This window comes from Bubalus bubalis, chromosome 5 (genome assembly GCF_019923935.1).
Source record: "Bubalus bubalis isolate 160015118507 breed Murrah chromosome 5, NDDB_SH_1, whole genome shotgun sequence".
In the NCBI taxonomy this organism is placed as follows: Eukaryota; Metazoa; Chordata; class Mammalia; order Artiodactyla; family Bovidae; genus Bubalus; species Bubalus bubalis.
Genome location: NC_059161.1, coordinates 106,507,413 through 106,531,010, shown reverse-complemented (window position 1 = coordinate 106,531,010; position 23,598 = coordinate 106,507,413). Strand labels below are relative to the sequence as shown.

The 23,598-nt window shown below is 52.8% G+C and overlaps 2 protein-coding genes across 5 annotated transcripts in view; both read right to left on the bottom strand.

The window, feature by feature from the left end:
• Window positions 1-218: 218 nt before the first annotated feature.
• On the bottom strand, window positions 219-11,242 carry IGSF22 (immunoglobulin superfamily member 22). The gene is given in 15 exon segments (XM_045165900.1): window positions 219-637; window positions 640-998; window positions 1,918-2,171; window positions 2,370-2,593; window positions 4,505-4,804; window positions 5,450-5,612; window positions 6,141-6,254; window positions 6,911-7,027; window positions 7,030-7,087; window positions 7,282-7,321; window positions 7,404-7,471; window positions 7,473-7,501; window positions 8,679-8,815; window positions 9,027-9,158; window positions 11,059-11,242. Coding segments are annotated over 15 exon segments (2,355 nt in total). The 5' UTR covers window positions 11,168-11,242; the 3' UTR covers window positions 219-386.
• A 2,875-nt stretch (window positions 11,243-14,117) lies between these two features.
• Window positions 14,118-23,598, bottom strand: part of PTPN5 (protein tyrosine phosphatase non-receptor type 5) — a 58,963-nt gene continuing 49,482 nt past the window's right edge. For 3 of the 4 annotated variants that reach the window (XM_045165818.1, XM_025286300.3, XM_006045631.4), the window contains 7 exons: window positions 22,035-22,119; window positions 19,141-19,220; window positions 18,819-18,956; window positions 18,178-18,288; window positions 15,918-16,078; window positions 15,722-15,835; window positions 14,118-15,299 (listed from right to left, as the gene is read on the bottom strand). In XM_045165818.1, coding sequence (XP_045021753.1) covers window positions 15,206-15,299; window positions 15,722-15,835; window positions 15,918-16,078; window positions 18,178-18,288; window positions 18,819-18,956; window positions 19,141-19,220; window positions 22,035-22,119 — 783 coding nt within the window. In that variant the 3' untranslated portion in view covers window positions 14,118-15,205. The remainder of the gene's footprint in view (window positions 15,300-15,721; window positions 15,836-15,917; window positions 16,079-18,177; window positions 18,289-18,818; window positions 18,957-19,140; window positions 19,221-22,034; window positions 22,120-23,598) is intronic. The other variant, XM_044943494.2, reaches the window with a different exon arrangement.

Here is a 23,598-nt window from a genome sequence, read left to right as displayed (position 1 = left end):
GATTGCGCTTGTCAAGTCTGGTTTAGACCTGATCACTACTGCTTTTTTTTCAAATGCATGTTTAGGCCCACCAAGGGTTGCAAATTACCCTGATGCTGGGAAAGATTGAAGGCAGGAGGAGAAGGGAACCACAGAGCATGAGATGGTTGGATGGCATCACCGACCCAATGGACAATGAGTTTGCGCAAGCTTGGGGAGTTGGTGATGTACAGGGAAGCCTGGCGTGTTGCAGTCCATGGGTTCGCAAAGAGTCAGACACACCTGAGCCACTGAACTGAACTGAAGGGTTGCAAACTACAGACTCTTGATTGCCAACTCCCAAGTCTTCAGGGGCCGGATACATAACAAATGATATAGAGAAGATGGCAGAGTGGTTCGAACTTTGGTCAGTTAGAGAATATGTACACCACCCCATGGCAGATTAAATAAAAGATAGTGTCAGCCATAGGAAAATAATCGATCGACCTCCCACAAGACTGCCATTTTGTGCCTCCACCCCAGGTAGGACTCAGCCGGGGGCGCCCACCACCTCCAGGCCTGCCGGAGCCCGGCTCGGCGCCCTCACCATAGACGGTGAGCTTGGAGCTGCTGCAGTCCTTGCCCAGCTTGTTCTCCACCAGCACGCGGTACTCGCCTTGAGCGTGCAGGTGGGGATGACGATGGTGCACACGCTGCTAGTGGAGTTGTACCAGAACTTTGAGTTGGCTGTGATGTTGACGTGGCCCTTGTAGAGGGTGACGGTGGGCCGCAGGTTCCCCAGGAAGGCGCGGGTCACGGTGTGCGGCTTGAGCGGGGTCAGGAACCGCGGCACGTGGCGCCAGTCCTTCTGCTGGTACGGCTTCAGATTGGCGCTCAGATCCTCGACTGTGCGAGGGTCGGTTGGTTGTGGGAGTGGGGGACGTGGCGAGCGGTAAGCGCACCCCAAGATCCCCACCCACACGCTCCCGCCTAGAGCTCGGAAGACGCCCCGGAGACCCAGCTCACGAAACCCCGATGACCTGGGTTAGATTCCCACGCACAGTCAGCTCTAGGGCCCCGACTTCATAGTGGTTCCTGAAGTTCTCCCTTCGTCACTCTCCCACCCCCATGCCACTGCTGGTTCCAAGACCTAAACCCAGGTCCACGGGCTTTTGCGCTTTTCCAGACCTGGGCATCCTAGACTTCTTTCCCGCCACCAGCTTCCGGACCGGGCTGTTGACTGGCTTTTTTTTTTCCCCCTAATTAATTTATTTATTTTAATGGAGGCTGATTACTTTACAATATTGTGGTGGGTTTTGCCATATATTGACATGAATCAGCCACGGGTGTACATGTGTCTGATCACCACCCCCAACTCCCGCATCTGTCCAAGCTTTCCCCAAGGCTATCCCAGTCTCCACCGTCTCTGATCTCTCCAATTGAATCACATTTCAAGTTTCCTGCAGCTATCCCAATCCTTAATCCCCTCCTTCCGGGGTTTCTGGATGTCATCCCCGTTTCTTGGACCCTCCCTGAGTCCTCAATCAGGACGTCAGTTAGCCTCTCCCCTGGAACAGCTTCTCAGCTCCACATCCCCGCCCCCTACCGGCATCCCCGCCCTCAGGGGGATCTCCCCACCTCCACGTTAGTCCCACCCCTCAGAGTCCCCCGAAGGAATCCCCTCCCCTAGGCTTCCAGACCTCAGCTTTTCCAATAATATACAGGCCAGTTACCCCAATTTTTAATGGACTCATTTCCGTCTGTCTCTCCAGCCTCTTACCTATTCCTGCCTCTCTCTCTGCTCACTAACCCTGCTCTGCATATGCTGTGAAGCTCTCCAGATAGGACTGCAGAAACTGAAACAAGGGCTTAGTCCTAGTTCAATGCCTCTGGGGTTTCAAGACACTGGGAAAAAGTGGAAACAACTCTGCCCATTAAGGCAAAAGCTAACAATCTTGCTCTGTGGTGCCAAAGGAGCCTGACTTCCAAGGATGTGACCTTGTACTGCTCATTGTCATACCTGCCACACACACGTGGAAGTCGTGGTACACCTCTCCAGACACATTCTGGAGCTCAATGTGGTACACCCCTGAGTCAGAACACTTGGTGCTGTTGATGAGGAACTGGGAGTGGTTTTTGCTCTTGGTGATAATTTCCCGGCCCTTGGTAGGGATGCCGTCTTTCAGCCAGATCATGTTGGGTGGTGGGGAGCCCTGGGTGGTGACAGGAGATGGCACCATGGGTCACCTGGGTGGTATTTGGGGGCAGGCCCCCTCTCATTGTCCAGGAGTCTCCTATTAGGCTCTGGTGCCAGGGGTCTGACGAGGGGCAGAAGCAGAGGCTATGGCAGCCATGGTAGCCATCTGGGTTTAGTGGTGGGCATCTGGGGGTCAGGGTCAGTAATGACTCACAGAGAAGGCAGCGTGGATGCAGAAGGCTGTCCCAGCGCAAACCACCATGTGACTCTTCAACCAGGCACTGAGGTCAAACTCAGTGCAGCTTCGCACCAGCAGCTGCCCATCCTTCTTCCAGTACAAGGTCACATCCTTGGATGTCAGCTCACACTCAGGGCAGGCACGGCTCCTCTCTTTCATGAGCACATTCTTGAGGGTGCTCACAAATTTTATAGGGATGCCTATGGACAGACAAACGAATGGTTGCTTCTGCTCCCAACCTCCTACAACACTTTCCTGCAGCTAGATGCTGCTGTGGTCCTCTTTTTGACCCCAGAAACTACAGGGCCCTGTGACATGAAGTGTGTACCCAACTCATAGAAGTACCTGACAGGGAAATTCCCAGCTCTGCTTCTTATTTGCTAGCTGACTCTGTGCAGTGTATTCACTTCCTAAGTTTGTTTGTTTGCTCATATGTAAAACAGGGCAACAGCTTTTATCTCCTCACAGCACTGCAGCCAATATCTCTGATGCCCCCTTGGCCCTCCAACCATAACTGCATTGTCTCTCTGGTGTCTGGACCTTTATACATGCTGAAAATGTTCTCTTCTCTTGCCCCTTCTCTGAAAACTGCATGCCTTTTCATTTTTCTTGGTAAAGCTTTGTCATCATCTTATCACATCCCCTCTGACATTGCAAGGTGGTATCTCTTCTCTGGGTTCCCACAGTCTCTGTGTCTCCCTCCATCACAGCAATGATTATCCCATGTCACATGTGTCAAGAGTGGTTCACATGTGTGACTCACCGTCATGTGTAACTCTCCAAACTAGCTATAAGAATGTATGTAGTCAAGATGTAGTATATGATATGTGCTGTAATATATGACACTTGACCCATAAAGGCTAATAATTTCTTGGCTTGTGATCTCCCAGCTGATAGTAAGATATTAGTGTGTCTTGATTCCTTGCTTAAGAACTTTTTTTCTAAGTATTTTATTCTTTCCGTTGCAATGGTGAATGGAATTGTTTCCTTAATTTCTCTTTCTGTCTTCTCATTATTAGTGTATAGGAATGCAAGGGATTTCTGTGTGTTGATTTTATATCCTGCAACTTTACTATAATCATTGATTAGTTCTAGTAATTTTCTGGTGGAGTCTTTAGGGTTTTCTATGTAGAGGATCATGTCATCTGCAAATAGTGAGAGTTTTACTTCTTCTTTTCCAATTTGGATTCCTTTTATTTCTTTTTCTGCTCTGATTGCTGTGGCCAAACTTCCAAAACTATGTTGAATAGTAATGGAGAAAATGGGCACCCTTGTCTTGTTCCTGACTTTAGAGGAAATGCTTTCAATTTTTCACCATTGAGGATAATGTTTGCTGTGGGTTTGTCATATATAGCTTTTATTATGTTGAGGTATGTTCCTTCTATTCCTGCTTTCTGGAGAGTTTTTATCATAAATGGATGTTGAATTTTGTCAAAGGCTTTCTCTGCATCTATTGAGATAATCATATGGTTTTTATTTTTCAATTTGTTAATGTGGTGTATTACATTGATTGATTTGCGGATATTGAAGAATCCTTGCATCCCTGGGATAAAGCCCACTTGGTCATGGTGTATGATCTTTTTAATGTGTTGTTGGATTCTGATTGCTAGAATTTTGTTAAGGCTTTTTGCATCTATGTTCATCAGTGATATTGGCCTGTAGTTTTCTTTTTTTGTGGGCTCTTTGTCAGGTTTTGGTATTAGGGTGATGGTGGCCTCATAGAATGAGTTTGGAAGTTTAGCTTCCTCTGCAATTTTCTGGAAGACTTTGAGTAGGATAGGTGTTAGGTCTTCTCTAAATTTTTGGTAGAATTCAGCTGTGAAGCCGTCTGGACCTGGGCTTTTGTTTGCTGGAAGATTTTTGATTACAGTTTCAATTTCCGTGCTTGTGATGGGTCTGTTAAGATTTTCTATTTCTTCCTGGTCCAGTTTCCATTTCCACACCTACGTCTCCTACCAGACTAAGAGTTAGCAGAGAGGAGAACTCTCTATTTTTCTACTATTCATCAAAGGACCTTACAAGGAGGAGATGGTAGATGGATGGATGGATAGATGGATGGATGGATGGAGGGATGAATGCCCACATGGAGGTTGCTGTGGCTTGAAGCCCACCACTCAAGCTCTGGCCCAAGCACTCATGGTCAGTAGTGAGCTGGGTCTTCTGAACCAGGTCTCCTGCCTTGGCAGAGAACTCGCCACCATCACTGAGTCTGGCATCCTGAATCTTATACGTGTGGGTCAGACCATCCTCAGACACTGTGATTTCATACTTTCCACCCCTCTTCAGCTCCTTTCCATTGAACTTCCACACAAAGTCGGGCACTTTCCTAGAGAGGCGGATCTCGAACACAGCTGTCTGGCACTCTGTTACCTTCACCAGCTTCATCTCTCCCAAGAACTTCAGTGACTTATCTGCAGCAAAGAGTCGGAAGGGCAGTCCTTGGGCTGATCCCTGGTCCTTCCTGAGGGGTAGGATGGTGAAGGCAGCATAAAGACTCAGGTGTCATTAGCCTCTTGTGGCCCACAGCTGGGGAAAACATACTTCCTTTTGTTCTGCTTGTGAATCATGGGAATCCCCTTCCATGACGTTCATATGGTCTCCTTCCCAATAACATTAACAGCAATTTTAGAAAGAATATGTATCTATGTGACTTTAGATATGTGCCAGGCACTATTAAGGCATCCATCCAGTTCTCACACAGGAAGATTCTACTATTATCTCCCATTTTACAGATGGGAAAACTGAGGCAAAGAGAAGTTGAATCACTTGTCCCAGATATACAGCTCATAAGTGACAGAAGGTAGGATTTGAACTCCAGCAGTTCACCTCCAGAGGCTGTACTCTTAAGCACTGTGCTACATTGCCCCACGGCACTTTATCTCATGGTCCCATCCACAGACCCCACGTTTCTCTCCTCTGTTAATGCCGAACCCCATGCAGTCTGTGCTAACCCCACAGTCCTTCCTGCCATATCCCTATGGACCCCATCCTTGGTTATTTCTTTGCCCTGACCCTGACCATGTCCTCCTTGTGGCCTCTCGTGCCCACACTCATGCCCAGCACCATGAGCTCTGCATTCATCCGCCTGTTGGCCACAGCCAGGCTGTAGGTGCCTGCATCACTCATGTTCACATCGGTAATGGGCAGCGTGTACTCGGTGCCCATCTGCTTCACATCATACTTCCCCAGGAAGTACCGGATCCTCAGTGGCTCATTATCCTGCCTCATGGACTAGGTAGAAAAACTGATGAATGGATTTAAGAGGAGATTTCTATTCCATTCCATAAGGCCAGCCTGAGCTGAAAGGAGCCATATCTACCTTTCTAAGGTTCTCAAACACAGTCAGAGGCCCCTAACATCTTTCTAGCCTCATTATCTGGCTTGGTGGGATCCAGGGTCCCTGCCTCCCCCAAAGCCCGAACTCTTAATATGCATGAGTTCACTAGATGCTTTCTCTTAGAGGTCCATATCATCAGTAATCTTCAGGACTGTCTAATTCAGCCTTTCAGATGGGTAGGCTGAGGCATAGAGAAAGGAGAGTAATTGTCTCAAATCAAACAGCGAACCAGTGGAACACCCAAGAAAAAAGCCCAGCTCCCAGCCCATTTGAGCCATGCCAGATGGCATCGTTTTGCTGGGATGGAGAAGACGACAGGGCTTATGGGTAATGAGAGGGTCTTGGAAGGAAAGGGATGAAGAGAAAGAAACGATATTCCAATCATATCCCTCCCTGGGTGCTCTCCCCACCTTGACCCACGGTGTTTTGACATTGGGGTCCTTCAGCTCCATGATGCAGGCAGAGACCACCATGGTGTCCACCTTGGCTGTTACGTCTTCCAGGGGTTTCAGAATTCAGATGGCCTGAGGGAGGATGATAACAAAAAGGCAGGTGTCAGAGGCATCTTGAATCTGCCCAGTCTGTGTCCCCAGGCCTGGAGAAGCTCTCTGAGCTTCCAGGGACAAGTGACTAGGCTGATTAGATAGCTGCATTCCCCTCCCTCCACATGGAACAACTTGAAGATCGAGGGGGAAATGGACATGATAAGGGAAGAAAAAGGAACACCATTCGAGGAACAGTTACTGAGTACAGAGGTCCTCTTGTGTATAGGTCCTCTAATTCTGGTGCAGATGTTTCACAATGACAAGTTGATTGAATGAGTGAGAGCAGCAATATAAAGACAAATGAAAAGGGCAAAAGTAATTTTCACTTTGCAGATGAAGAAACAGGTTTGGAGAGACCCCCGCCCCCAAGTTCACTCAATAAGGCAGTAAAACTGGACTTTGACCCCAAGTCTGTCAGATTCCAAAGTCGATGCAAATATATTAGGGAGCAGTCAAGAGAAAAGAGGTGGAAGGAAGATGACCTGAGTTCCTCACTGCCCTGTCAGTAGAGAATGCCCTTGACTAGGCATGGGCAGGGTGGGGAGACCTTGCCTCCAGGAGTCCCAAAGGCACTAGCACTTTTGGTAAGGCCCAGCCCCGGCCTGCAGCCCCCCTCCCCCCTGATGGCCACTGACCTCTACCTCCACTTTCTTCATCCCTTTGAGCTTCCTGAGCAGCCCCCGGAAGCTGGTGAAACCATACTCCACGCAGACCTTCTCAAAGTCCTTCTTGGGCACCTTGGGAAAAAAGTCTACAGCATCTCTTTCTCATCTGTCACCTTCTTCTGCTTCTTCTTGGGAGCAGGGAGTCCACTGGAAGGAAGGAAGTGGGTGACAAGCCTGGATTTAGTGCCTTTCTCTGAAGACAGAGGGAGGCTCTCCCAACCTTGAGATGCCCCTCCCTACTCCATGGATTCTTGGAGCCTGGGCCATTAACTCAGGGCCCTGTTGAAAAGCCTGGAGGGTGGGGGGACCACACCCTGGAAAGAGGAGCCTCCCAGCCTCACTTCTTCTTCAACATCTTTTTGAAATCCAATTTTTCTTGGCCTGAGGACAGAGAAAGGGACAGGGTCAGACGGGGGGAGTTTGGTCCCCAAGAGGAAAGGCCAGGAGGCTTGGACTGGCTCACCCTCAGTCACCAGCAAGGACACGGTGTAGATGGCGTCTGCATGGTCATTGCGTGCAGTGCACTTGTATGTCAGAGTCGTCAGGGGTCAGTGACTCCAGCTGGATCAGTCAGGCTGTTAGTAGGCGGAGGGGGAGGGAACCACAGGGAGACAGGGTGTTTTGGGAGGAGGGGGAGGAGCTGAGTGCTGGATGTGTGTGTGGAGGACTGAGCTGTCTCTATAATTGGAAGGTGCCAGGGAGCAGTCAGTGTGAGTCTGTCTGTTTGAAGCCTGATTCCACATGGGGATTCTCCCCCTTGGCTGTGAGCTCCTGGAGGACAAGGACTTCCTCTGAGTTGCGACTTTATCTGCAGTTTCTGGCACTGGGCTGAGCGCTCCTTTATTTAACAGACTTACTCCTCTGTGTCAGGTATTGGGTTGAGCCCTGAGGAAATGGGGGTGAACAAGGCTGTCTTGGCGCCTGCAGAAAGGTGCTTAGGTACCAGTGGGTTTCCTGAAATGGCTTGCTGACTGGATGAGCTGACTGAATGAGTGTAAGGAGTGGCTGGCCAGTAGGGGGCTCTGGGGCAGCTTGTGTGTACTGTCGGGGGTGCTAAGGCCCAGTGATGGGTTTTTGATGGGAAGGAAGCAACTGGCGTGGGTGGGGAGAGGGGAGGCTCTGTCCTTTTCACAGTGGGAAAGTCAGGGCAGATCCAGGAACAGGAGTAATTATAGGCCTAGGTCCCCCAGAGATCCCGCCCTTTCCTCAAAGGGTCTGGACCCAGAGGCTGCAGAAGATGCTTAGACCTTAGGATGATCGGCCCTTGGCATTGCTCTTTTGGAATGTTCCCCTGAAGAGCCCAGGAATCCTCACTCTCACCTCCACTCTGTGACTAGCCCTTCCCTTCGTGCAGATCCCACCTCACCTCAGCCTGGTTGAGGTCCCTTGGTCTCATTCCCTTCTAGCCATGGGCATAGCTTTGGTCTCACGTTCCTCTGGGGCTCATTCACCTGCTGGAACCTCTCTCTTTTCCATTTGGTCCTGCCCCCTCCTTGTTCTGGCATTGCCCTAGCTCTGCCTTGCCCTGCCCCTAATTTTGGCCCCCTGCTCACTCTGGCAAGGACGCCCTAGCTCCTGACTCAGCCTCTCTTATCCTGCTCCTCTGGTAGGGCATTGAGAACCCCTTTTCTCATCTCCCAGCTCTTGGGTCTCCATTGTGGATCTCTTGGCTACGAGAGGACCTGGGGCCCATCCCAGGGTCTTGGCCTCTGGCCTTAGGGGTCACTGGCCCTGGCACCTTCAATACGTGCTCCTTGTTCACACTGTTGTAGAGGATCTTGGCAGACTCCTTGATGGGCATGCCATTCTCTCTCTCCCAGGAGACATTGGGTTTGGGGTTCCCCTGCGCTTGGACTCGGAACACAGCTTTATCCCCTGCAGTGGGCACCTATTTTTTGCCCCTTAGCCTGGAAACTGCACCTCCACCTGCTCCCAGCTCTGGGCTGGGGAGAGACCCTTGGCCTGTCTGCGCCAGTGATTGTGTATTGGGGGACGATGGTGGGGGTGGCAGCAGCAGCAAGGGGCTGGGGCACTGGGATAGAAAGGGAAGTGCCCGGGGCCTTGGGGAGACTCTGGGAGGACGCACCCTCGGGTGAGGCGACCGGCTGAGGCTTCTCCATGAACTCCGGGACATTCTCGCCAGCAGAGATGTTTGAACTTTGGGTCACCAAGCTGAAGAACTCTGTGGAGCTGGAGAACTTCCTCTCCACCACTTCCTCTGTGCCGACAGGCGAGAGAAGTCAAAATGGGCTCCAGGCAGAGCTTAGCCTGGGACCTTTTCTCGAGGGGACAGTGGAGCATTTTAGGTCAGTGAGAACAGGAAACGCTTTGGCCAAGAAAGGAGGACCTTGCAGTCGGCGGGTCATTGTGTTATGGCAAATGCCAACCACTAGGGGAGCGAAAGCCTTATCCATCCCTCAGTGGTCGGTCAGTCTTTACAATCTTTACTGGGTCAAGGTCTTGCGTTCTACTTCCCCCTCTGCACTCCGCCCCACCCCCCACCCCCGCCCTTTTTTTAGAAGGAGATTTCTTTTTTAGATTTTATGGGTCTCTTTGGGTTCCTCTCCTGGAAGTTCTGGTCCCCCAGTGACCAGAGGTCTACAGGCTGCAGCTGGTCTACTGATGTTTTTTATTTGACCTTTCCAATGTTTAAATGGGCTTCCCTCGTGGCTCAGAGGGTAAAGCGTCTGCCTACAATGCAGGAGACCCAGGTTCGATCCCTGAGTTGGGAAGATCCCCTGGCGAAGGAATGGCAACCCACTCCAGTACTATTGCCCGGAGAATCCCAAGGACAGAGGAGCCTGGTAGGCTACAGTCCACAGGATGGCAAAGAGTCGTACATGACTGAGTGACTTCATTTTCCTTTCCTTTAATATTTAAACATAAAGGAGCCCTACATCTAAAAATTGAGAGATTTCACATAAAAATTCTAATTTCTGGATCCTTAACACTAGACGCATATTCCTACATGGCAACAGTCAGTGGGAGGTGAAGGGGGGCTGTCCCTTTCGATGGGCTACATTCTGGGCAATTCACCTCAAACTTTTTTTTGCATTTATGTTCCCTGCTGGACGCTATCCGACAGTGGTTTTCAAGTCTGGCTGCAAATCAGGGTCCCTGGAGATCTTAAAAACACTATCAGATCTAACAGTCTGAGGTAAGACTCACATGTTACTGTTTTTTTTACTCCCTTCTCCTCCCACCTGTATACTAAGGTGGTTCTGGTGTGCCATCAGGGCTGAGAATCACAAATTATGGTCACTTGAGTTTGCAGCTTCTGGTCTTGAGTCCTGGCTGTTCCACTTGCTATGCCTCACTTGGAGAGGAAATGGCAACACTTCTCCAGTACTCTTGCCTGGAGAATCCCATGGACAGAGGAGCCTGGCTGGCCATGGTCCATGGCGTTGCAGAGTCGGACACGACTGAAGTGACTGAGCACGCACGCACGCCTCACTTGGCCAGGGGGAGTTGCTGCTTCTCTGGCCTTGACCTCTGTGCACCGAGGACTGACTGAAGGAGGGATGACTGAGAGGACAGGTATTCGATATCCTGGTCCTTGCCATCTTTGAATCACTTTCCTTTAGAGACATGGCTGAAACAATCTGTTCAGTTCTGAGACCATTTCTCAGCTTTCCCTTGGCTCTGCCCTCCCTTAAGTCTGGTCCCCAAGTCTGAACACCTGGAAGCTCAAGTCACTGGTTTATCTATTCATCCTCTCTCCACTGGCAGCCCAAGTCTTCTCTTTCTTAAAGTGGAGCAGGGCCAGCATTATTCTTAAATAGATAAGGCGGCTACCTCCCTAACTTCCTCCATGCCTGAAATTCTACCATCAGAAATTTGTGCATTTGCCTATGGCTTTGATCTCCAGCAATTAAGAGTTCAATCACTTACACATATCCATGTGATTGATTTTTCCTAAGCTGTTTTCCTGGAGATAGCATTTGTGGGCAAGCATCCTGCTGGCTTAGCTTTATCAAGTCACAGATTAGAAGCACAGGTTGGAAGGGCTGTTGGTGGTATCTCGGGCTTTTGAGGGACCCATTGGTCACAAAGATGGGAGGAAGAAAGGCTGCCTCTACCTAATTCTGCCCGCTTACCAGCCATCCCACTCTATTTGCCTCCCACGATCTTGGTTGTCTAGGAGAAGGTCTGCATGTGGGTGGTAGAGCTGGAGAACTCCATGGACACGTGCTCCTGAAGCATCTGCTTGTGGTGAATGGTCGTCATGGTGACAAGGCGTGGGCACTCACCTGGGAGGACCAGGAAGGGGATGATGCAGTGAAGGATAAGGAAGGGAGCAGGAAGGAGACTCAGAGATGTTTTGTGTGTGTGTGTGTGTGTGTGTGCCCACAGTGGGGTAGGGGAAGGGACAGAACAGGTGAACACAGAGAGAGATGACTGTTTACAGGGAGGGTGAGGAGAGGCTGGGTGGCAAGCCTCTTCCCTCTGGCCTCTCTTCTCTTCCCTTGGTATCTCCTTTTCCCTGGTTGGCTACAAGGACCAATGAGCCTGTCTCTCACTATGTAACCCCAAACCATTCCAGATCCTTGGAGGGGTAGGAGATAGGGTTTAGACTTACCCAGTGAACCCAGCAAGGCCTAGAGGGAGCTGAGGAGACCTTTTGATAGCTACATGGAACTGGTGGGGTGGGGCAGTGCTGGAGGCTTCATCAGGAGGGAATGAAGTCAGACCTGAGAAGGAACTTCCTGACTAAGCCACACTGGAGCCAGCCTTGAAAGGAAACTGGATCTTCTTGCTGGGCCCTGGGGAGCCCTGGCATTGGGGGAATGCTGAGACAAATGACAGCACATTCCTACAGCTCTGCTTTCCTTTCCGATATGATAAAGACGGAGCTTGAGTCTTTATTTCTCGTAATTTTTGAGTTGGTAATTCAATCACATGGTTAAAAAACAAAACAATAGACACATCTGTGTAAAGAGGCTCCCTCCTGCTCCCAAGGCCGTCTATCTCCCAGCCTTCCGCAACAGGTAACCACTTGTGGTCTTTATGCTCCTTCTGGAGCTCTTTCCTACAAATTTGAATATGTTTTTGTCTTCATCCCCCCCCTTTTTTTAAATACATAACGTAGCCTATTATACAAGCTATTCAGCCCTCTTTTCACTTTGTACACCTTGGAGGTCTTTCCATCCCTGTTTATGAAGTTTTCCCATTCTTGTTAACACCTACACAGTATTCCATCAAATAGATGTACATACCATCTTTTCTTTAACCAGAGTGGCAGTTTTCTTTTCATATTTATTTTTATTTATTTGGCTGCACTGGGTCTCAGTTGCAGCACATGGTATCTTTGATTTTTGTCGTGGCATGTGGGAATCTTTAGGTACAACATAGTGTTAATCGCTCAGTCGTCCCCCCTGACGACTACAGACCATCAGGCTCCTCTGTCCATGGGATTCTCCACAAGGATACTGGAATGGGTTGCCATTTCCTTTGCCACAGAGTTGCAGTTTTTAAACCCCAATTTTTTGTATATGAGAAACTGACATCTGAGAAATAACCTGTCCAAGGTCACTCAGACTAGAATCCTGGCCCCTTGACTCCCAGTCCAGTGCCCTTCCAGAGGACCCCAAAGCCTTCTTCCAAGCCAGAAGGTTTGGGGCTAAACTTTGCCCCCTCATCCGATGACACCTCTCTACCTGGTCCCTCCAGGTTTGGAGACATCTCCCCAGCGCCAGCTCCTGCTGTCCCCCTCTGGGCTCAGAAAGCAGACTCTGCTCCTTTCCTCAGGAAAGAGGGAAGCCTTACCTTTGCGTCACCAGTCCCTTCTAACCTTCAAAGGCTGTGTCCACCCATGACTTTGGAGACCCAGCTGGTGCCTGGGCTGTAGCCTGACCAGTCTCCTTTTTCTTTTGTCCCAGCAATGTGACCACCTGGAGTCACTGGTTCCTTAAATGTCTGGCCCCCTGGGGGTGATCCCTTACTCAGGCTCCATAGCTGCCCCAGCCAGCTGGCACACTGCTTTGGGGGGTAGCTGGGGCCAGGGCTGGAGGAAGTGCAGGGGTCTGGGCAGGCAGGTGGCTGAGCGTGGTGTTCCTGGGGTACTTTTTCTGTTCCTTTGTGCAGAGGTTTGGGTTCTCACTGCTGCTGGGCGGGACTTCTCTGAGCTGAGGGGCTCAGAGTAGTGTGTGTGTCCAATAGGGCTTGGGGAGCAAAGCAACAGGTCTGTGTTTTCCAGAGACTGGGAGCGGGTGACTGGGGGAGAGCCCAGGGAGCACTGTTCATGCCGTGCTCTGCACTTGGTGCCTGCAGAACCTGAGTGGCCTCACGGGGCCATCCCCAGGGAAGAAGGGGAAACGTTAGCTCTTCCTCCCCATCCCAGTCTTGCTGCTCAACCCCCTGATCTGGGCAGAGGGGTAGGAGGGCCCATCCTCTTGTTGGAGAGTAGCTGGAGAGCAGGCCCCCTTCTCTGGGACCTCCGTCTAAGCCACTCCCCTGTTCTTTCCTCATTGTCTGCAGTAAATCTGCAGCCCAGACCCTTGACTAGCCCACTCAGGGCTCTGCGACCTTGTAAGGACCTGCTCGTTGGTCAACAGTCCTGCCCTGGACTCCCTCTTGCCCTGGGGTGACCCACATCTGTCAGCAGGGGCAGGACAGCTGCATTTGCTGCATCCCTGGGGGCTGGGGTAAGAATAGAGTGGGAGTGTCTGGAAGGCACAGGATCTTGTCTAGGGGCAGATTCTCCAGGTTCCTTGGGCGGGACTGCTCTCAGCCCAGGCCCTGCAAGGCAAATTGCTGGGCTGCAGCTGCTGTTGGGACTTGCAGGGCAAATAAGTGGGCTGGCCAACAGGGAGGGGCCTGTGTAGTCTAAAGGTCCCCCTGCTCTGGCCCCTCTGTCGAAGCTGGTGGCCTGCCAGCCACTGTTCCTTCTATGAAAGCCTCCAGCATCTGTCCCTGTGGCCCTGCAGGGCCCCGGCTCCTGGCTGGAAGCAAGGGTGCGGGTATGTGAGAATTATGCTCAGTGGACTTTGGAATTTCAAATGTGGATTCACGCCATCTCCCAACCTACACAAGGGGGCACTAGGGATCTCAAGGGCCTGGATGTGCGTGGGTGTGTCTGTGTGCGCACGCACATCTGTACTAGTAGGAGGGGCAAGAAGATGGGGGTGCAGAGAGGCAGGGAGTAGAGGGGAGAGGCAATCACACAGACCCTGGAGGCTAGTTTTGCTCAAAATGCTCCATTTATTGCTCTATTCAATGACCATGAGCAAATTATAAAAAGACACCAAATGTCTCTGTCTGCCGTGGAATAAATATTTAAAGTCACCAATAAAAACACGTGGCTCCAAGATAACACATGTTGCCAAAGAGTCATGCACGCCCTGCTGACGGGCTCTCAACACACGCATGAACACAGGATACACGCAGAGCTACACGCGGTGAGACTTCTGGGAGGGGTTTCCCACAGCGACACAGAAAAACGCTTCACACGGATCTGGGGCCGAGTTCCCACCCTACCGTCAGAGCTCCCCATCTCCCACCGTGGCCCAGGCCCCCTGGGTTCATTCTCCCCTATGTGTGCCCTTTCTCACCACTGCCCCACAGGCTAGTCACTGCCTGCTGAGGGCGTCTGATACCTGGGGGTCCCCCTGGATGCGATCCTCCTCCCCCACCCCCATCCAGAGACCTCTCCCCAGCTGGATCTTTCTGCCAACCCCTCAGGGCTTTCCTGTGCCTTACTTCCGGGGTCTTCAGGCCCTTCCTTCCCATCCTGGTTCCAGGAACTAGGGGCAAAGTGCAACCTGTCTGCTGGGAGAAGCGGGGCTGGGGGCCTGAGGCAGGCACCTGTGCCAGGGCCACTGGGGGGCTGGAGCTCACGACCCCTCTCCAGGGCTGAGGAGACACAGTGTTCGGTACAGACAGCAGAGACGATGGACAGACAGAACACGCTGCGGCAGGACACGTGGAGTTGCAGCAGGGAAACGTTTTGGATCAAGTAGCAGTGGAACCATCGTTAAAAACTGAGGCCCCAGGTCACGCGGTTTGGGTCAGGCCCTGGGGCCTCAGGCCTGGCCTGGCACGCCCCTCCCCCACCCTCCCCACTCCCCAGTATGTACAGTAGGAAGAGCTATGTTGGGGGCGGGGTAGGGGACCGGCCGAGGCAGCGGGGGAGGGGGAGCAAACTGAAGAGAGAAAGCGGGAGGGACGGGGAGCAGGCCGGGACCTGAGGCAGGGCCCTGGGTGTGGCGGCGAGGAGGGCCCCGACTCAGGCTGGGAGGTACCAGAGGACCTCGGGAGGGTGTGTGGTCACTCCGGGGACTGGCGGGACAGCTGCTTCTCGTAGAGGCTCATGACGTGGTGCACGAACTGGTACTGCTCGCACGTCTGGATCATACCGCCCCTACCCGGCAGATGAAGGGACCGGGTCATGGAAGAACAGCTGCGGAGCCGCCCCCAGACCCACAGAGTGCCAGTCCTCTGGGAGGCACATCAGGGCCTATGTGCAGCTTAGAGAGGTCAGCCCTGGCCAGCCAGCCACTTCCACCTGCCCTTCCTGTCCCTCCTGGCTCTGGCATAGACAGCGGGGACAGAGGTGGCATGACCCTCCACTCTCAGCCTCTGCCCCTGTGTCCACCAGCTCTGTTCCTCTCCCCTCTGCATCCCAGCTACCAACTGCCTGGATCCGGCTTCTCCACCCATCTGTCCACAGGTCGGTCCCCGTGGGTTGTGTCCCCCTAACCTTCACGCTATGCACAGGTCAGGCTCTCTCTGCTGCCCTCTCCCCCGCCCCCCAGCTCCCCAAGGACCCCACCCTCAGCTGACCTGTCCTGACGGAGTTGGCATGTGGTCTTCAGGATGTCCACCACGCCCTCGTGCCGCAGCTGCTGGCAGCAGATGCTGGTGGCGATGAAGCAGCCGGTCCTCCCAATCCCTGCGCTGAGGGCCCAGGGCACGGGGGTGAGGGGCGGGGCCGCCCGGGAGCCGCGCCCCGCTCCAGTGGGTGTCTGGGAGGACCCACCTGCAGTGCACCACGATGGGGGCGCAGCGGGGCCCCTCCTGCTGGGCCGCCTCCTCCACCTCCCGCACCAGGTGCAGGAGTGGGGGCGCGCGGTCTGGGGTCTTCTGGTCGGGCCAGGACGTGAACCAGTAATGCTTCAGGCCTCGCTCTTCCGTCCCGCTCTGTCCAGGAGACAGAGGCCCACCCCAGATACACGTGAACTGAGCCCAGAAACCAGCCCAGAGATGGAGATGGGAGGGGGAGAAGGAAACACAGGAGGGAGGCCACAGGGAGTGGGACCTCGGACCTCTGCCATTTACACCGTACAGCCCAGTGGCACCAGCCAGAGACCCGAAGCCAGCTGGGTAGCGGGGACTGGTGAGCAGTGTCAGCACTGGTCTTCACACAGGTTTTGCCCTAGTGACTCCAGGATCTTCCAAGAGAGGTGAAGAGCCCTTTCTCCATTTCACTCCTGTCTCCTGGTCACCCCTTCACAGACAGCCCAGTCACCCCCACAGACCTGGGACCCTTCCTCTTGCCTCAGTATACTTTCCTGCCCACCACCGGCCCTGGTCCCCCCCAGCCAGTGTCCCAGTGCTATTCTCTCCACCACCACCACCTTCACTTTGCTCTTTACCGTCTCTCAACTGTGTGGGGCCCTCCCCTCCTCCTCTCTGATCACCCAGATCCACAGTGGTCCAAAAGGCCTGTCTACAGCCAATGCTTTTCTACTGCTCAGAACGCTCTGATAGCTCTTGTTGCTCTAAAACTAAAACCCACCCGCCCCACTCTTCAGTCGGGCAAACAAGACACATGGTACAGGGTCTACCTCTCCAGGCCCAAGTCCTCGTCCTGAGAACTTGTACTTGATGCCTTTGCACTCCAAATGGTTTGTAGATCAAACCTCTGCTTCCCCCATTTCCTGTACATTTATACACAGAGCTGTTCTATCTTCTGTGCCCTTACTTTTAGTTTCCCTTTGTCTGGAATGCTCTCTCCACATGTCTGCCCCCCCAGCCAACTCTTATCCTTCGGAACCCCATTCAGCAACACCACTTCCAGGAAGCCCTCCCTGAGCACCCTGGCTGACAAGATGTCCTTCTTCTGTGCTTGTACTTATTTCTAGGTCAGTACTTACCATTTTATAGGTGCTCCTTGAGGAGAGAGTCCAGGCTTTGGACAGCTCTGTGTTTTCCCAGTACCCAACCCAGAACCAGGCTCAGGGCATGTGCTTGTAAAGGTTATGGACAAAAGTAAGTGCCCAGTGGTCCCAGTTCTTCCCTGACCAGTCCCACAGCACTGAGAAGAAGTGGCAGCCCCAGCCTCTCTTTCAGCGGAAAAAGGAAGCTGCTCCATGGGCTACCTGGCTGTTACAGCTACCTCAGCCTCTGTCCTCTACCTCTGAAATGCCCTCAAGCAAGCCTGTATCCTGGAAATGCTTACTGGGCACTGCCCTCGAGGGGCTGACTTCTTGACATGCTGTCTTTCACCTTCTCCAGTGGGAGGGGGCAGCTCAGAGGAACAAGTCTCATGCCCTTGACACCCTATTCAGACCCTGTGGCTGCCAGCATCAGGGGACCCCCCTGACTGTTTCTGGATAGGATGTCAGCTTCCTGGCACCTAGGTCACCTTTTCCAGACTTTGGGATAATTACAGTGGTACCCCTTTCCCCAAATAGGGGTCATAAGATTTCTCAAAAGCAGAATGCACTGATTTTCTTGACTCCAAAGGAACAATCTCCTCTATTATGCTGAGCCTGGAATAAGCACAATCTTCAGGGTGGGAGGATACCTCCCCACACTCTTCTGGGCTGTTCTGTACTGCTCATAATTTTTATGTCCTCTTCTTTTTTTTCCTGTAACCACAACCTCCCTGTGCTACCCAAATGCACCAAAAAGCGCCTGTCCTCTAGTGGACAAATTCGGTACTACAGGTTGGAAGCCCAGCATCCCAGGTGAAGGGATGTTTCCAGGCAGAAAATGGAAGCTGCTGAAGCCCCCTCTTCCAGACAGTCCTGGCCTTGGGTACATTTGAAGCAGAGCTGGAAGACATTATGAATGACAGTGTGGATGGACAGACGCCAGTGATAAGAAATGCACTGAGAATTTGGTCCTGCCTCTGATCTGCAAGATCACTCACCCCCTTTTTCCCTTCATCCCTGCTCATCAGTAAAGCCTGGAGAGACACATGCCTTAATTTCAGCTGTTTTGGCCTCTGGGAGCCTGTTGGCTGTGGAGTGCCCCCTCCTCCCAGCCCAGCCCAGCCCTGCCCCAGGCCTCACCCTGAGGGCAATGAGTCGGAGCCGGTAATCCTCAGTGTGGATGACTTTGCGCACGGTGATCTCCACGCCATCGTATACCACCTGCTCCTCCGGCCAATACTCGGTGCACTTCTGCAGGGGCCCAGATCAGGCTGAGATACTCCCAGCGCCCCGACCACGCCCTCCCCAGTGCCTGTCCCGGGCCAGTGGGGAGACAGGGCAGTAGGTTTGCAGTTAGAGAGCTCAAATCTCAGCTTCTCACTTGTTAAGTTACTTCCCTTTTCTGAGTCTCAGTTTCCTCATCCGGGAAAATTCAAGTAACACTCAGTTTGAAGGACCTTCATGGGACTTCAATTAAATGGGCTGTGACGAGTATGGAAGTAGCCAGCATCAGCCCTGGCAGGCTGGGTGGCAGCGGAGCAGCATGTTTAAGATCCTGAGTGCTGGAGGTGGAGAGGCCAGCTCCAGGCCCTGCCTCTGACTATTTGTGTGGCTCTGAGTAACTGACTTAACCTCTCTGAGCCTCACATTTCCTTCCCTGGGCAAGGCAGCAAGGTGAACATACCAACCTCCCAAGATTGCTGAAAGGATTAACACGGAAACAAGATGCTTGGCACAGGGCACCAAGCAGCGGACACCTGATAAGGTCCGGCGGGGCCTACCTCGTTCATCTCCTCGATGTTGGTGATCATGACGATGATGGGCGTGTGCTCCTGCCACACCATACGCCAGAAGTCGCCGACCGTGCTGACGATGGGTCCCTGAGTGGCGATGTACACCTTCTCTTCCCCACCATAGCCCTGTGACCAGCCAAGTCCAGGCCATCAGGGTCACTTGTTGTGCTCCCGGGGCCCATTTCCCCAACTCAGCCTCTTCCCCAGGGGCTGGCAGGAACCAGACAGACTTAGGGACAAGCCTAGTGGATGGACCCCATTGACTCAGGCCTCCCTTTTAGGGAGAGACTGTTGGGATGGGGTTACATACCCGAATGTAGTTGGCGTTGATGTAGGAACTCAGAGGGTCGTCAGGGTCTGGTGAGGTCAGACACACTCTGCTGTGAGGGTCTGAGATAGTGGAGACAGGTGAGGCTGGGATTTGAATGTGCAATCCCTCTTGTGTGGGCCCAACTTCTCTGGCCCATGTCAGGGCACCTACATTTCTTCTGGGACCAGAAGTTCCTTCTTCCCTTGCCAGAAGCAAAACACTGACCCATCCCTGTGGCCCACTCAGGAAGGTGAGGACCCAGGCTGAAGAGAATGGTACAGGGAGGCCTTGGCTCTCTCCCTCTGTAGGATCCAGGCCACCCTTGCCTGCATCCCTTAAGCTGCCCGGTCCTCTCTGTGCTTCATGTTCTGGGGAGGAGACAGCTCAGACAGTAAGAAATTCCCTAAGGGATACATCCTAGCTAGCAGGGCCAGCAAAAGTTTGAGTATACATTGTCCCCAACCTGCTGTGTAAGCTTGTAAAGCACATGGCCTTTTTAAGCCTCAGTTTTCCGATCTGTAATATGGGGGTAAAGATGCTTAGTTCCTCGTATTGTTGGGAAGACAAATGAGAAAACAGATGTGAAGTGCTATGTCAACTGTAAAGCACTTTATAGCTGAGATTTGGGTAGGATGCCAGGGGAGAGTATCACAATGAAAGGAGTAAAGTCTTCTGAGCCTGAGATGAGACACCACACACGCCCATAAGGGTTCACCCCCACCCCAATCTAGTCACCTGTCAAATCCCAGAGCAGCAGATTCTCACTACGTCGTGCTCTGCCTCCTAGACTAGGGTTTGTTCTGTTCCGCTAGAGCTTCCCTGTATTGATTTAGTCTGTTCTGGAAACTCGCGGAGGCTGGGACTGAGCCAGGAGGTAGTTGGGGGGCGCCTGGGGGCCTGGGTTCTGGGGCTCTGTCTAGTTTTGTCACCAGCTCACATCTCCTCCCTTCTCTGGCCCCCAGGGTCTTTCCTGTGGAAGGAGGGTTGGACTCAAGGCCCTGCCAGCGTGCCCCGTATAGGGCTCTCAAAGGCTGCATAGAAGCGGTCAGGAGTCTACACTGCCCGCCAGCGAGCCTGGGTTCAAGTCCTGGTGGTGTCAGTGCAAGCCATTCACCGAGTACCCCTGTGCCTTCTGCGTAAACCGGGAACACTCCTTCCGTCACAGCCTCACTCACCCTGTCAGGGTTCAAGAGTGGCCGTTAATAATGAGTCCTCACACCCATAACTTAGGCCAGCACACAGTCACTATAGAGCAAGTTGGTGCTGCTCCTGATATCATTGCAAGCATAAATTAAATCAATTTATAAATTAACAGGTCCAAAGGAGGATCCCAAACCTGGAATGTGAAGTGGAAAGGGATACCCACAAAACTCCCCTCACCAGCCCTTTCGTGCCCTGGCCCAAGTGCCTGAGGTTTGGGCAGGTGATTTGTGGAGGGGAAGGTGGGGGTGAGGCAGCTCTTGTGGCGAGGGGCTTGTGGAGGAGAGTCAGGTATGGGGAAGAGCGAGGGTGAACGGAAGGGGGCTCTGTGTGACCAGGGGAGAGGAACGGGCAGCCCTGCATGGGCCCCCTCCCTCCCCTCATGGTACCCAGATTGGGATCCAGAGGTAGCCTCCGAATGAATGAGAAAGCAAGCCTTGGGGTGTCCTTGATCCGAGAGGGGCCTCTACCACCCACCCCAGCCCAGTCTCTGAGGGCACAGGGTCAATTCTTGCTGGCTACAGAGAAGATTCTCTGTTGGGCTCGGGGGCTGCAGGCATAGGGTATGGCTGGAGGCTGGATCCAGTGGGGACCAGATGGGAGTGATGGCCTGTCTCTCGTATTCCCACAGTGGCTATTCTGAGTGGCCGGCAAAGCCCGAGACTGTGGGGTACCCGAAGCCCTCCCTCCAGGTAGGGCTGGGTGGGTGGAGGGGGGAGCAAGAGGAGGGAAGAGGTGAGCAGCCCCGAATCCTGGCCTTAAATGGTGCTTTGTTTAACTGGAACTACCTAGACACTGTGTAACCATAGCAACCACAAGTCGATATTTTAAAAGTTAAAAATAAGTCATGACATCTTACATGTTGTTGGAGATGCTGATGGCAAAACTGCTTTTTTAAAGCCTCCTTACTTCATAAACTGAGTGGAGTAGGTTTGTGGGGATTTGCTTTCAATAAGTCACCCCCCAAGCTAGCCCTAGGGCCTTGGGCCAGAACTTGGCAGGGGTGACAGGCAGACAGGGGCCTGATGAAAGTTACCTGAAAATGACATCCCAGGCTAAAAGAGGAATATCAGGTTACCTGGTCTAACCACCCTCAAAGGGGGAAAATCCCTATCAAACCTTCCGGGGGGACCACTCATGCATTCTAGCTTGAATACCCTAGCCAATGGGGAGCTTCCTACCTGACAGGCAGCTTGCTCCCTTGTGAGGTGGCTCTGCCTGTTAGAGGATTCATAATCCAGCCAAACTGAACTCCAGGTAGACAAAAGAGCTCAATTTTGAGGTTACAGAGGCCTAGTTTCAAACTTGGTTCTGTACATCTTAGCTGCGTGATAGTGGATGAGCCACTTAACCTCTCTGAGCCTTAATGTCCTCTCTTTAAAACCTGTCCACTCTGAAGAGACCAGGGATGTGAGCACAATGTTCAGCCACCATGCCCTGTCTAGGGGCTGCTGTTATTGTTCCTCTTTTTCTCTGGGTTTCCACAGAGCCCAGCATAATGCTTGTCCAGGGCAAAGATCTGGAAAGTGCCGTATGAAGGAACCAAGAGCCCTCTGTGCTCTAAAGGGGGTGTTTCCCTTCATCGGGCACCCCCACCTTCCATCCCTTTGCCTGGTGACCCTGGAGGCCAATGCTGGAGTTAAAGTCTCCCTCAGGGTTTAAGGGCACCCAGGTGAGGGGCAGCGAGTACTCACTGGGAAGGATGGTTTTATATCGGTTCTTCCGCACCAGCCCAGGGATGTCATATTCTTTCGGATCCACAAAATTCATGGGGATTTCCTGTAGGAGGAAGACATGGGGCTGAGAGCAGCTGTGGGCTGGCTTGATGCACACATTCATTCAACAAACATCGACTATTAAATGAGTGAGGGCACATGAAAAGCATCCAGAGCAGTCCTGGCACATGCTGAGTGCATAATACACGTTAGCACCACCACTGTTTACGGAGGGCCAGCCTGGCACATAGTCAGCACTCAGTGAACGTTTGATGAACAGAGAAGAAGTGACCTGGCCAATCACTGCCTTCTGCACCCTGCACTGCAGCCACATCGAGTGGCTTTGCTGACTCACGTTCCTACCCCAGGTAGGTACCCCGCTCAGGACCTTGGGTCGTGCTGCTTGCTCGGTAGTAACATCCATCCCATCCTCATCTTCTCATGTCTTCCTGTGCACTGTAAATGCCACCTCCTCCAAGAAGCCTTCCCTGATTCTCCAGCAGGGAGGCAGCCTCCTTCTGGGCCTCCCAGAGTTGTATTTGCATCTCTCAATCACTCTACATGTCAAGAGCGCCAAGTCCGAACTTCTCTGCCTGGAATGTGAGGTCTTCTCGGAGCTGGCCCTTCTTTACCACCAGCTGCTCTCAGAAGCCCCATCCTCCAGTTGTGCCCATCTCTTCCCTGTAGTTAATCTGTCAGTCTCCAGCTAGCCTCCACGTCTGAGTTTGTGGCACTCCACTTGCGGGGAGCACTGGTCGCATCCCTCTTCATCACCCCTAATCCTTCTCAGCCTTGAAGGTTCACTGCTGCCCCTCCCCCCAGGTCCTTTGGGACGACTCCTCAGTGACTGTCCTCTCGCACCCCTTCCCTCTGTCTACACACTTTAGCACACTTGTCATCTCTCACCGTCATGAATCACAGTGTTCACTGTGGACACACTAAGAATGCACTTTGTACAATGAGGATCACGATGCTCATTTTTTAGGTGGTTGTGAGAATCAGAATAAAAAGCAGGTGCAGAAGTGCCCACGGGGTGGGTATGTGAGCACCCCCACTAACTCTCTCTCTGGGCCAAACTGACATTGAACTATGAAACCGGAGATGACAAGGACATGCCACACACCCTCAAGGGGAGGTGTGGCCATGGGGATGGTACCAAGGCTGGGTAGCCCAGGAAGGCATCTTAGGGGCCTCCAGGGTGAGGGCTGATGACTGTGAAGGCATGGGGGTGGGGCGAGGGCCCAGTTTGAAGTGGACAGCCCTGCGGGGATGGGGCCCTGAGTCTGGAAAAGGTGGCTGGGGCTGGCTCAACTCAGGTAAGGCAGGCTGGGCCACATGCTGGAGACTTTGGCTCCTCAGGTCAGAGGTGATGGAGGGCTGCCCAGAGAGGAGAGCCATCCAATTCTGCTAGGGAGCAGGTGGCCTGGGGCAAGGGGAGCTTCGAGGGAGGCACGTAGGTTCCCCATCCCTCAGGCTTCTCCCAGGAAGGACTCTCTCCAAATGCTCCTGGCTTTTGCCCATTCCTGCCCACAAGATGGGTGAG